This window comes from Scophthalmus maximus, chromosome 2 (assembly GCF_022379125.1).
Source record: "Scophthalmus maximus strain ysfricsl-2021 chromosome 2, ASM2237912v1, whole genome shotgun sequence".
Classification (NCBI taxonomy): Eukaryota; Metazoa; Chordata; class Actinopteri; order Pleuronectiformes; family Scophthalmidae; genus Scophthalmus; species Scophthalmus maximus.
In genome coordinates this window covers 9,369,196-9,383,206 of record NC_061516.1, presented here as the reverse complement: position 1 = coordinate 9,383,206, position 14,011 = coordinate 9,369,196, and the positions used below count along the sequence as shown (strand labels likewise).

The window sequence follows — 14,011 nt, the reverse complement described above, 5'->3', positions numbered from 1 at the left end:
TCAAAGAAAAAACAAAACATAACACTTCTAGTGCTAACCCTTACAGGAATACTTCCCACTATGTCCCACTTGTTACCAGATTCAGCTTTAAGGCAAATTACAGTCCAACTACGCCACCTTGTGTTAACTTGCAGACATGACAACACACTTGACAACAGATTAAATTCTACTGTACATCTAGCTTGATAAAAACGAATAAATAAGTGAAAAGCCAAAAAGATATTTTTGGAGCATTTTATTTCTTTTCTGACAAATATATATACGAAGGTTTTCCTATTAAGGAAACATTCTTTCAAAGATACGTTTACAGCAAATTCATTCCTGCAGAGAGACAGGAATCATGGGAAATCATCTGAGGACATGATGGAACTAACTAATTCTATTTGTGCCCAGGTAAGGTTAAGGGTGCAATTTCATAATTATGATGAATGTGTGACAGTGATAGAGACATCTGTCTGGTCATTCAGGTAATGATAAAAATAGAGTTGTTTCACACGCCAATGGGACATTTTTAAACATATGTATTATCATAATACATGGGGTGAATTAATAGTTCTGCATCAAGGCACACAAGCATTGATAAAGGTCAGTGGAACATTGCTTTTTTTGCCAAGATATTGGTCCCATTGGGCAGTACAACTGTACAAACTACAGAATAGAAAGGGGAAAAAAAATAACATAGGATTTGCTTTGCAGGAAAAACAACAAAAGGATATCTCAAAGAATTTAGATCATAATGTACAGACATATTCAGTTTAGAACATGAAGGACTCAATTAGGGTTGAGACATCAGTTCTTAACCATGGTGGCGCTGACATCTAAAACATATTACTCAAATCTGCTAACTGTGATGGACACCTTCAACTCTTACAGTGCATGGAGCTCAGAGAGGGACCTCTTTTCCTGCTGGATGAACTCTTGTAAGCTTCTCTTTCCTTGCCTGAAGTTGCTCTCCTTCCTTGAAAATGGCAAGATAACCTGCAGTCTGAGGAGAGTCTCAATGTTACTAAAACTTCTTATCTGTGACGTCTTCAGGGTATCGAGCACAGTAGTAGGGAGATAGCCGGCCAGGGGATCCAACCATTTTTCCTTCCATGACTTCATCTCAGAGTGAAGGGAGGCCTGATCTGGCAGGTCCTCCTTGTACAGGCGGAACACAAGACCACTGAGAATACTGGTTTCTACTTTGGACATTGCGTAAGGCACAATCTCCAGACACTTCAAAGTATCCAATACCTTTTCTGTGAAGAGGTCGTCAATCTCTGCTATGGAGTGCTCTACAACTTTCATGCTCACTGATTCTTTGTAAAACTCACTCAATGGCTCGAGAAGCACTGAATGCAACACTTTGACATGGAGTTTAGAAGCCAGTGCGATGGCTTCCTCAAACCAGGCCTTGTGATGGGTTTCAATATCACTCTTCAGTTTACTGAAAGATGCTTTGAGATCAGGCAAATTATTCACAGCAAGTAACATATCTAAGGGTTTTCCCTGAAGAGACTGGCTTAACTTTTTTGTTACACTCAGGAGGTTTTTCTGCACAACTGTTGATAGGATGAACTCAAAGCTTCTGATTTCATTGAAGAACTGTGATGCTTGCTGCTGGCAAGACATACTTCCCTCTCCTTTCAGCTCATTCAAGCAAAGTGTTACTGCTTCTAAAATCTCTACCATCACTTCATGCATGTCATGACTCTTCTCCCAGTTCTTGATGAGTTTGTCCCGCATCTCGTTGCCCTTTCCTTCATCGTCCTGGAACACGTGAATGATCATGTCTTCCAGCTTGATCTGGCGTTCTGCATCCTCTGTGAGCCAATGCAATATTTTACCGATGAGAACTGCTCCATCAGCTACTTCTTGAGCGGGAGAGGATTTAGCCAGCCATACATTAAGAGACAAAGCAGAGCTGACAGTTCTTACAGCCTGGGGATATTTCTTAGCTATAGCTAAACTTACAGCCCTCATCTGAGCTCCTACATCACCAACACTCAGCAAGGCCTGTCCTCTACAGTACTCCATGTTAAGCCCCCATTTCTCAGACAGGGCAGTCTCAATAGCATCTGCAAGAGCAGCTGGGTCTTCACCGAAAGGGATGAAAGCCAGTGTTTCCTCACACTGGATGTCCTCTTTGTTAAGGTACCTGATGCACAAGGGGACATAGAGCTCTCCATCAATTTCAATGGCTTGCTCGGTTATAACTGTGAAGAACTGAGAGTCCCAGAGTTCCTTGAGGATTTGTTCACGTAGCTGTGGTTCATAAAAAGAAACTGCTTTTCTTGGTCCTTGAACAGCCTCTAGAATCACTTCATTATCAGCCAAATTTGCCTCTCCATCAGGATGTGTCTCTGATGCATTGGAGGCTTGCATTTCTGTTGGTGTCCCTTGTGTTACCTCAGAGGCTCCTGATAGCAATGGATAAATAAATACAATTAAAATTAAATATAAAAAATGTCAATTATTGCAAATAATGGCTAATGATTTTTCTATGTCTTTTTAAAATCAGAAGTATACATAGTGGATGCACTTACCACGGTCCAATTTTAGTCCTTGCAAAGTTCCCATCACCTACAAAATATGTGCAACAACTTTGATTATTACATGCTTATCGCAATGATTATAAAACAAAATTAATTAATTAAATTCCAATTAATTGTCTGCAGAGGACTTCAGTGATGGACCTTATGAAACTGTTTTTGCTTCTCCTTTTGGTTTCAGTAAAACAAAAAATCATCTGCCAAATCAAATATTCACCTACATCCTGGGTCCTCCTTTCCCACTCACAATACCAACCACCTTTGAGTACAACATTTATATTTGAAATTCGTTTAACTTTTGGCTGAAAAATCACTGCTGAATTTTCTGTTGGACAATCAAGCAACTAGATGTTCCAGCTCTAAAATACTCTGATGGAAATGTTTTTAATTTACCTGGGATAGACATGGACTGCTCTCTGGATCCACCTCCATACACTTCTCAATGACCTCTGGTAGTCTCTGCAGCGTGGAGCTGTGAGAAAGGAGCATCACATGATCCATTCTGCTACCTTTGCATAGTGTGTTTTTAAACAGGTCCCTCATGGAATTCAGCGTGGTCTTCATCAGATCACACTCCATACTGACACTGGGCAGGACAGCTACTACTCTCAGGAGTAAGGAAACTGTTGGGTGGCTCTTTGACTCAGGATGGACTAGTGTTTCAGCAATGGATGTTGGAGGAGCAACATCTTGGTATTTCTCTCTCCACATAGTGGCCCAGATGTTGATTTCCTGTTCGGCTGCTTCCGGCTCAGGAAGATCTGTCAAGTAGAGGCTGAATGGCTTGTCTGTGGTCTCCGACAGTATCGGCTGCGAGTTGCAGGAGGGCAGCAATGACAGGACCGACAGGGCCTTTAAGTGGCTGTCTGAGAAGCTGTACTTCATCTCATCATTGAGGCTTCTGAGGAGAGGAACACTCAGATTTTCTCTGTAATATAACTCGGGAGACTCATAGCTGTTGACTTCCTCTGAGAAGCACACTTGCTCAGGAGCTACCTTGGTTGCTAGCTGGAAGGCCTGCTCAAACCAAGTGGCGTGCACTGTGCTCACATTTTCTAACATTTTGTTAAGAGTCTCAATGATTGAGGGGATTTTTTCCACTTCACAGAGAATATCAGCAGGGTTTCCACAGCGGAAGACAGTGCTACAGTTACGAAGAGGAGCACAAGCATTCTTCAAAATCACAAGGGTGACAATGAAATCCATATTTCTTAGAGCGGTGGAGAGAACTTGTGCATGCATCGACTTGGCTCCTGTGGCGCTGGAGCTAATGGCATCCAGGCAGCTGAGAATACCCTCCAATGTGTCAGCGAGTATGTCAAAGAAGTCCTCTCTCTTTTTCCACCTTGAGCAACATGTTTCTGGAATTTCCTCCAGGGCCTCTCTTGGCATATTTAAAAGCCCATCAACGGCCTGTGCTAACTGTACCTCCAGACAAGGAGATTCATCAAAGAACAGCATCAAGTCTTCTGTGACATCCAACATTTTTGCTACTGAAGTGCAAGGCACACTTCCTGCCAGCCAATGGGCAAGGCCGCAAGACTCGCTGGGCGTTACAACAGAGAGTGGATAACACTTCAAGAAATCTAAAGACATCTTCTTCAGGCTTTGGTAACCAGAGCCCAAGTGCATGAATGCTTGCCCTCGACACTGAGACATCGGTAAGCCCCAGTCTTCAGTGAGAATCTTTGCAAGGTTGTTCGCTTGTGTGTCAACATGACAGTTTTCATCAAATGGTAAGAAACCCATGAGCTCGACTTTTGGGGCCGATTCTCCGACATACCTGACAAAAACAGGTAGGTGGGTCTTGTCAGCAATTTGAACAGGTTTGTCTGTTATAAGTGAGAAGAATGGAGATTCCTGCATTTCCTTGAGTATGACATCTCTGATTCCATTAATGAGGAGGTTCACCATGTCACCATCACCTATAGAGGGTATGCATTTGTTCTCTCTTCCAAACCAGTGGCACATGCTGAGCTCTTGGATGAAAAGCTCTCTATCCTCTTCTGAGAGGTGAGAGACACTGCTATTCTTTTTCCCCAGAAGTGCAGCCATTCTAAATACTGTCGCCAGACTTTGACGATTATCTCCTGTGTGCCCATTCTCATCTGCTGGTTTCATGTCTTGGTCGTCCATCTTGTCAAGAGATGGCTCAATTTTGGGCTCCTCAATTTCCTCTTTGACAGAATCAACTAAATATATCAGGGAGAAGAATAGACAACACAATGGCACTGTTATTGCAAATATAAAAAATATTATAATTTCAACAACTTAGTATTGACATTAATTTAGTCATGTACTGTAAATATGCATTAAAAACGTGTATCTCAAAAACCATACCTTCCATATTATTTTCAGAGTTTCTGACGATACTTTTGGATTCCTTGTCCTGTTGAGAATACCCATGTACATAAAAATTAGTCTGACATTCACATAATTAGTAAAATAATAAACTAAAAATGTAACACCGTCATTTTTATTAAAGAATACAATCACGTACCAGACAGATACCCTCCAAGGCCTGTGGAGTAACCTTCAAACACTGGGTCACCATGCGGTCCAGGTCTCTGCTGAAGTCGGTGCCCACCTGCAGCATAGCCAAGCACGAGGACCTTTCTTTAGGATTTGTATTTCTCAGGTACTCTTGGAACTTTTTGTGGCGCATTACAACACCACAGTCCTCCAGTGCTGTGCTGGGTAGCACGGACATGATCCTCAGCAGGGCATTGATGTTCCCAAAGTATTGCATGAGTGGAAGACGTAGTGTGTGAAATATGGAGCTTGGGATGGTCACTGATGCGACTTTGGTCTTCCAGGTTACTCTCCAACAGCACAGCTCTGTGAAGAAGTTATCAGCATCTGGAAGATCACTGCTGTAGAGAGGAGGCTTTGACTTCAAGCTCTCAAACATGTAACTCACTGTGACCGAGCATGGAACCAGTGAGAGGAAGTTGAGAGCCTCTTTGTGGTCGTCTGAAAAATGATCCTTCACTGCATTGATAAGGTTGTCTACTAGGGGCACACTCAAGCCATCTTTGTAAAAACCAACCGGCTTAATCATGCCGTCTCTTGGCACAGTGTTTTCAGGCACTTCAATCTGAACTCTTAGACTCTGTGCCATTGCACAAGCCTCATCAAACCAGTTCTGGTGAAAGACCTTCATATTTGTTTTCACTCGGTTCAGAGTGGCCACAATACCAGTGATTTGGCAAAGTTGGGATGCTGCACTGAAGTGGTCCTTCTGGAGACCTGCACTCAGCTCTCTGGTAAAAGAGGATGCATTCTTTAAGACCACCATGGCAATGATGAAATCAAACTCCATTAGCTTGCAGAGAAGGGCCCCAGCTTGATCAGACACAAATGATTTCCATCTCTGAGGGTTGTTTTTGACTTTCTCCAGACATTCGACCAAGGGCTCAAGCATCTGCACAAAAACCTCATAGGAATCATGCTTCTCTTGCCAAAGGGAACAGAACTTCCCCTGTAACTCTTGGACCTTCTCATAGCTCTCTCTGAGGCCAAAGGCTATTACATGGTCAAGTTGTTTTTCTAAAGCAGCACTGCTACCAAAAAACATCAAAACCTCTTCAAATGTATCCAGGGCTCTTTTAACAGCAGGCACTGGGATGGATTTTGACCACCATGTGTTGAAAGAGTAGGAGGAGCAGTGTGTACTTATAGCGAGAGGATATTGCTCCTGGACTTTGCAGGCAAAGGCTTTCAGCTTGTAAGAGACATCACCAGAGCCTAGGTATGCTTGACCTCTGCAGTTATTCAAATCGAGTCGCCACTCGACTGTAACTATTTCCAGGAGACGCTGCACCATGGCATCACAATCAAGATCTGCCTCAAGGAATCCCATCAATTCCAATCTCATGACATCAAAACTATCCACAAACCGAAGGAAAAGTGGAAGATAGTCTTTCTCACCAAGTTTTACAACTCGGTCGATGAACAAGGAAAAGAATGAACTCCCCACTTCCGTGAGGATTCCTTCCCTGACAGCGTTCTCGCACACAGTGAGAACTTCTTTCATTTCAGACTTGGTAACGTACTCCACCTCTCCATCCTGAGCAGAAGTGTCACCATGTAGCCTACTTTGACTGCTGTATGCAGCCGTCACTGCAGACTGCAAAGCAGATTTGAGGGATTCTCTATCGGTCTCGGCACACTTCAGCTCTACAAGCCTTTCAGCATCCATCTCTAAGTTTATGAGTTGTATTTCCTCTTCAGCATCCTTTTCAGTGTGGTTTCCCAGGGCTGCCACTGGAATGGAAAGGGGGAGTGGTTGTATAAATTAGATTACTTATTACAGTATTACAAATGACTGTAATTATACTTATTACTGACCATACTGACACAAATAAGCAAAATAGGTGTCTACATACACTGCACTATTCCACTTGTTGAATTTTTTTCCACTCAAGTACACATAATTCCAAAATGTACTCCTAAATGTTTCAAATTGCACTGTAGCTTTCATTCTGTAATCATTCCATCTTTGTGTATGAAGCTGTATTTTGAGAACCACTTTTATATTTTGGATTTATGTTTTATAACAGACATTAACCACAAGTAGCAGCATGTTGAAACGGTAAATTAATTATTTTAGAATTCACTCACCTTTGGAAGGCTTCTCTTTTGTGTCATCATCCTGTAACACGCATACAATCGTTCATACACAAACACAATTCATACATTTATATATATTTGTGTGTTTGAAATTTCAATGGAATTCTGCTAATGAAAGTCTACACACCATTTGCAGCATCTGCAGGATGTCTGGATGCTTCTGGACATATGAATCCACCATTTGCTCAACACTGAAGTGCACATCTTGGTTTACATAGACATATGCCATGCTGCACTGTCTTTGGTCATCTGGTGTGGCGCTCAGGTAGGCGTGGCACCGCTCGAGTACCATATGGTATTGACCATAAACATCTGCCTCTGCATTTACACATGGAACAGTGCCCAATACCCTCAGTAAGCTCTGCACGTTCGGGTAAAACCCAATATCTGGAATCTTGAGTGTAGCAAACACTGTGGTTGGTAGGATTCTGCGCTTGCTTGCATGCCTCCATTTCACTTCCCAGCAACCAAGCTCTTCATAGAATGTGTCAGGCCTTGCCAGGTTGTTCAAGTTGGCGTCTGCGACTTTATCCCTGCGAATGCTGAAATTGTGGTCAGCCATGTAAGATGGCACTAATGAGAGCCATCGGAGAATCCTCACCATCTCAGTGCTGAACACTCTCTTCACCTCTGCAACCAGATACTGCAAGATAGGTCGGCTTAGAGTTTCTCTGTAGAAATCCTCCAGTGGCGTTTCAGTTGTGTCTCCTTGGTCCATCTCTGGTTTTGTGACCTCCACTCCCAGCTTCTTGGCTCTACCAACTGCATCCGAAAACCACTTCCTGTGGAATATTGCAAGCTCTTGTTGATATTTGTTAACCAGCTTTAAGGCATTGGAGATTGTGTACTGCAAGGTGCTGCTGATGCTAATTATTCCCCTGAGACTTGAGTTGAGTATGCTCACACAACAGAGTGTGTTCTTCAGAACGACAAGTGTGATAATGAAATTGAAATTCTTCAAAACTGGCTTGAGCTTGGCCATCTGTTCGGCAGTGTCTTCATCTACCTTTGAAATCATCTCATTGATGCAGTTCAGGAATGGCTCCAGAATATCTAACATAGTCTGGAAGGCATCAGTCCCATGCTCCCAATTCACACCAACAGCTGCTTTGATCCTATCCACTTCCCCCTTTAAATGTCCATATGTCATCTGGATCTTTCCTTCTAGTCTTTTGGACAGCTCGGGTGTTCTCCTGAGTAACGAAGCCACCTCCTCCACAGTGTCTGCAGCCTTCTGGATGGAGGGCATAGGCATGCAGCGAATAATCCATATGTTGAAGGCATATGGGTCACTTGGCGACAGGACTACTTGCGGAAACTCCTGCAGAACCCTGCTGGTAAGGTCTCGCATTTTCTGACACATACTGCCTGTAACCAGATAAGTGAGTCCTCTGCAGTGCTCCATCCTCAGCCCCCACTTGTTTCTCAACTCTGAGAGGAGCATGTAAAACAGATTCTCTGTGTCCATGTCGCATGGTAGGAAACCAACAAGGTGCTTTTGTGGGAACCCAGCTACTGTGACAGACCGGATGAAAACTGGGATCTGCTCCTTTCCCTCTATGCTAGTCACATCCTGAAGCAGAATGGAGAAAAATCGGGCCTGTCTGAGGCTGTTTTCGATCTCCTCCCGCATGAGGTCTTCACTGAACTGCAAGATTTCTGTCTTGTCAATTTTCTCCACACAGATAGGATTGAGAGCTTGCTGACCCCTAGTGCCACCAATCGGCTCATCAGAGTTGATGTTTGCACCATTTATGCTGAATCCAGTGAGAGCCAGAATTTCCTTAAAATACACTTTCAATGTCTCTTTAGCTTTGCAGCCGGCCCCATCCTCTTGAGTTTGGTTATCGTTTTGCGGTTCAGGTGTTTCACTTTTCTCTCCAGAAAATTCATTTGTCTCTTCAGTTTCTTCTGCTGCTGCTATGTTTTCTGGTAGGAAAGGAGAATAAAACTAATTGAAATGGGGAGATAATTTTTTTTTTTTAAATTGCAAATGCAATCAGTGATTAAATATTTGCAAGAAGGACCAGAATATTTCAACAGACTAAAACTCAGTATATGTCTCAAGGGGCTGGAATAAGGAACTATTCAAAGTCTATCATTAAATTGAAGGCAGTCAGTACCTTTTGTTTTCTTCACAGACGTAGGTTCCTCTTCCGACTAGGAAGATGAAAAACATAATTATGTGTGAGGAAAAAATTGTTATTTGAGATCATTTAAAATGCAGTCATTTTAAACATTGAAACACTTACAGGATCTCTAGCTCGTTTCCTGTTGCAGGGTGGTTGATTATTCGCAGATGTTGTCAAGTCAAATATTGTTGGAACAGCATCTTCACTGAGGACACAACAGGAGGCGCTCTGAAAAACAAGAAGCAGGAGATCATATTGTTATGCCATATCTCAATATTCAATTTCACACCGTATATTAAGATATTCACCTAATAATTTTCTGGACTTTAAAATTCAATTACAAATTTAAGATTTTTTTTCACATCAACAAGTCTGATACAGGTCACAAAAAAGAATTGTAATTTAAAAAGTAAGTTGGTGTAACTCTTCAAATCCCATTGATATTTTTAAACAACAATTTAAAAAAGGCTATTATTCATCTCTTACACCCGTTATTTTCATTTTGTCATCTAAATAGTTTGTTTTCCCCTACTGTCTTTTTTGGTACACATGTAGCTTACTGTGGCTTCAGTATTCAGACCCCTTCAGCACAAATGGTGTTGTGGAATTAATTGCAAAAGGATAAAATTGCCATTAATGATAATTTCTTCCGGTACTTTGTAGAAGGCCCTTCGGCAGAAATGACAGCTCTGAGTGTTCTTGGGTACGTCTCTCTTTGCACAGCTGTATTTAGAATTTTTTTTGGACAGATTATTCAATCCAGGGTTTCCGTCAGGCTTCATAAGACATCACAGCACTTGGAAACTTTGCAAAATGCCTGTTCAGTCTGGCATTTGTAGAAAGGTCAGTTTCTCAGCGGGTGTAGTCACTAGCCAATGGATAAAGTAACTGTAGCTATTCAATTCCTCTGTCACTCCCACTCCTCTCAAAATCTTTTTCTGACATACTGCATACAGCAGACTGCTTTTTTGAGCTCATCATCTGGCTCATGGGTTCTTGGTCCAATCCCTGACCAAGAACCTATAACTTTATGTAGTCATGGTATGAATTGTGGGACCTTACTTACCATAAGCGTGTCCCTTTCTAAACAATGTCCAAATAATTCAGTTTTCTAAACTAGGACTCCGATCAAGACACATCTCGAGGATAATAAAATGTAAACAAGCTGCACCTGAACACAATAAAAAGAGTGCCACAGCAAAAGGTCTGAATATTTCTAGAAATAAGAAATTTCAGTTTTGCATTTTTGTTTTCACCATGGGTTATTAGGGTGTAAACTGATGGGCAAAAATAGCTATTTTTAATGGAAACTAAGTTAAGTACAAATTGTAGTGAGCAAAAAACTGATGACTGTGAAGTCACTGAAGGGGTTAATACTGATACGGATCTAAAACAATTGTCTGAAGGGAGATTGTTAAAGTTTTAAAACACATTTAAAACAGTTTTAAAGTGAAAATGTAGTAGTATGAATATAGCATTTTGGGCAGAGCTTTAATTAACATGATTAGAAACACCTGCATGATCCTACTGTCTTGTGTCAAAATGGCTGCTGTGGAAAGGTTTCTCCTTCTTCTTCTTCTCAAACATACACCAAAGCTAATGGGCAATAGGTTTGTTTCTTACCTGTTGAGAGATCGTAGAGGGCTCAAAGTGCTTTGCACAAAGTCTGTAGAGCTTATGCAACTGCTCAGCAGGTTCTGATGACAAGTCTTCGCGATGGCAGTTGATCAACCATTGTTTGCATCTGAAAAACACAGGAGGAGTTGTTGGGGTCACAACAATAAACTTAAGGATTAAAATAGGCATTTGCCAAAACAATTTTCAACTCCTTATCTTCTTTAGTTCTTCAGTCATTAAGTAATGACTAAAGAAAAAGTCATTAGAGCCCCTCAGAACATTTGAGATCTCTAACTAATTTTCATGTGAAGCAGTCAGCTCCAACCGAGACACAGTTCATTGTGATGCATCAATTTGAAAATGATGAGCATTACTATAGACAGCAATCGACCGAACTAAAAAGCTGGCCACTCCAGCTGTAAATGTCAATATATAATGGAAGTTAAAGACACATCTGAAAATATTATAACAGAGCTTGAGATATTGACATCTGTAGATGAGATATAGCAAATTTCATGAGAATTGAATGAGCTTACTCATACTAGCTTGTTGTAACTTTTTGAAAAGGCAAGAAAATTTGACCTTTTCAAAATCAGCCCGTTTAAGAAAAAGAAAAATTGAGGCAGATGAATTAAGAGATTAGAATGACAAAATTAATTTTGACTCTAGGCCTAAATCATTTTCAAGATGATTCTGAAAATGTAAAACCAATAGTTGCAGTTAAGCCTTAAGGTCAATTAGTCATTTCTGGTGCTTGAGTGGTGGGGGGAAATTTGCAACCCAACCAGGTTTTACTCTACCATGTGTTTTTGCTGCACTAACACTTCCAGCGGAGGAAGCCAGTTATGTTGAATGACTGCATGTATGGGTGAATGCAATCAAACATGACATGACATCTATATGAGAGATGCACTCTCTGCTTCTTTTTTTTTTTTTACACATGCAGGTGAGGTCATGGCAGCAACACTTCGACGTGGATTTCTGAGATCCACTGACACACCTGACTCTTACAAATCTGCTTCCATTAGCCGCATGTGCAACACAACCCCGTCTCAGTGTTAGCAGGCATTAAAAAAAAAAGCAATAACCTTTATTGGGGCCGATTGTGGACTAAAGCCTTCACCACTTTACATGAGCTCTTCGCTTTCATTTTTACTTTCATTATACGTTTCCATCCCCCTCGTTCTCTTTCTGTTTCTCTTATTTTATCCATATACAGAGAGAGAGAGAGAGAGAGAGAGAGAGAGAGTAAGGCTGGAGTGAAGTGCCTAATGCAGTTCACCTCTCTCAACTGAACAGACAATTAGGAGGGGGTCAAACGGAACAACCTCACAGGGCTGGCTTTACAATCTGATGAGAGCCCACCATGTGTCAGCAGGTAGACTTCCCTCCGGGGTCAGAGGTCACGTCCAGGCCGCCTGCTGAACTGCAGTTCACACATGAATGTGACATGGTTTGGTTTGGTTTTTATTTATTGTCTTCCAATCAAGACAATAGGCTATGATTGAATAGTTCCCCCCGTCCTCGCATTGCAAGGAGCAGGGGCAGTTGTGAGGCAGCAGCGGGGTAAGGGAGGCGCTAGACTGCTATGTATTCATCCGGGAAATCACCTGTTAAAACGACGTGTTATTATATTTCTGTCGCACCGCGACGCGATAGTGATCGCAATGTGCCAACACATATCCCCAATGAGGACCAACGGCTCAATGAATGAACCCTTTCTCACTTCCCTCGGCTCACGGCGGCGGCGCCGCCAGCAGCGTCACACGCCACCGAGGCGGTAGGTGTCGTGTGCCGATGGCGACTTAAATTACAATAGGGGGGGGAAAAGTTTTTTAAACTATCGTTTCTTGAGGTTTGTAAAACGACTGCGCACAGAAATGAAATCGACAGAGGCAGCAACACACGCCGCTGTCCGACTCCGCGACCAAATGACCGAGCGGAGCCTAATTTCGTGCAATTTTTTTTTTCTTCTTCTTTCAACAGTAACTAGTCTGCGCCATTTTCGACGGAGTTGTGTCACGGTTAGCCAACATGCTGCGAAGCTAGCGCCAGTGCTAACGGCGGATAGCTAACACGTTCGCTTGTGCACGCGCGGGGCTCGTTGTCGACCCGAAGCCCCCTTGAATAAAAGAGTGTTCTTACCGCTCCGGGTCCACGGGGAAGCTGAACAGCGTGGTGGTCGACTCCCCTTGCTGGTAATCACAGCCCGCCGCGGCGCAGCAGTCGGTCATTTTGGACTGCAATGTTGCGGGCTAGTAAGTTAGCTAGCTTAGCAGACGGTTGCAAGCTGGCTAGCCTACTATGAGCAAACCTGCAGGAGAGTCTACAGAGTCATGCCTCGGGCAAAACCCGCAACCGACGCCGTTTAGTTTCACTGGTATTTTCGCTTAATGTCCCTTTGGCAAACTAGGAAGCTTCTACTTCCATGCTCTCAAAAGTTGCCGTTGCGTGCTGAGCCAAGAGTCGCCGAAAGCGTGTTATCCCATCAACCAGGAACTACACTGTGCAGTACTAAATGTTCCCCAGCAGAGGGCGGTGTCTCCGCCGGGCCAGAGTTAACAAAGCAGCCCGGGGCCCCAGGCCCTCCGGTGTGGTTTCGGAGCAGGTAGAAACAAGTTTGACAAGGCCTGGTTTTGGTCCATGCTGTCAACTGGTTTGAAAAAACGTCTTCTTTATTTCCTGCAGCACCTGGTAATGGCTCCATACTCGGTTCACTTGGCAAAAGTCTACCATTCAATTATTTTGGAGATCAACCTCCCAAGGTGACAAGCAACAATGAATCTAAAAATCTATATCACTGCATATTTGTACTATGTAAGTGTGTTTGTTTATGTACATATGGCATATTTTTGCAGTGCAGTATACATTATTCTAGAGCCCGACCAATATGGATTTTTTGGGGGGCCGATGCCGATATCAACATTAGAGTATAAGATTTCTGATACATCTACCAATATGTATGTATTTATCTGTCAATGATTCCTAAGATGTCGATATCTATCCTTTGACAAAAAATGTAATTGAGGCTTGATATTTTTGTTTAACCTTAAACTTTATCATAAATAACTATAAATAAAAAGAAAACACAAATAT

The 14,011-nt window shown here is 42.4% G+C and overlaps 1 protein-coding gene across 1 annotated transcript; it reads right to left on the bottom strand.

Annotated features, from left to right (window-relative positions):
• Positions 1-220: 220 nt before the first annotated feature.
• Positions 221-13,415, bottom strand: si:dkey-250d21.1. The gene is made up of 11 exons (XM_035625087.2): positions 13,061-13,415; positions 10,922-11,042; positions 9,419-9,526; positions 9,290-9,326; positions 7,294-9,095; positions 7,158-7,188; positions 5,035-6,800; positions 4,875-4,923; positions 2,928-4,726; positions 2,529-2,565; positions 221-2,402 (listed from the first exon to the last, which is right to left on the bottom strand). The coding sequence occupies exons 1-11, from the start codon at positions 13,147-13,149 to the stop codon at positions 868-870; spliced, it is 7,374 nt and encodes a 2,457-aa protein (XP_035480980.1). The 5' UTR covers positions 13,150-13,415; the 3' UTR covers positions 221-867.
• Positions 13,416-14,011: the final 596 nt, after the last annotated feature.

Coding starts and splice junctions, on each gene's coding strand:
- si:dkey-250d21.1 (XM_035625087.2), bottom strand. CDS start 13,149: ATGACCGACTGCTGCGCCGCGGCGGGCTGTGATTACCAGCAAGGGGAG. Junction 9,527..10,921: donor CCTCTACGATCTCTCAACAG/GTAAGAAACAAA, acceptor CTTGTTTTTCAG/AGCGCCTCCTGTTGTGTCCT. Junction 6,801..7,157: donor AAAAGAGAAGCCTTCCAAAG/GTGAGTGAATTC, acceptor TTTCCATTCCAG/TGGCAGCCCTGGGAAACCAC.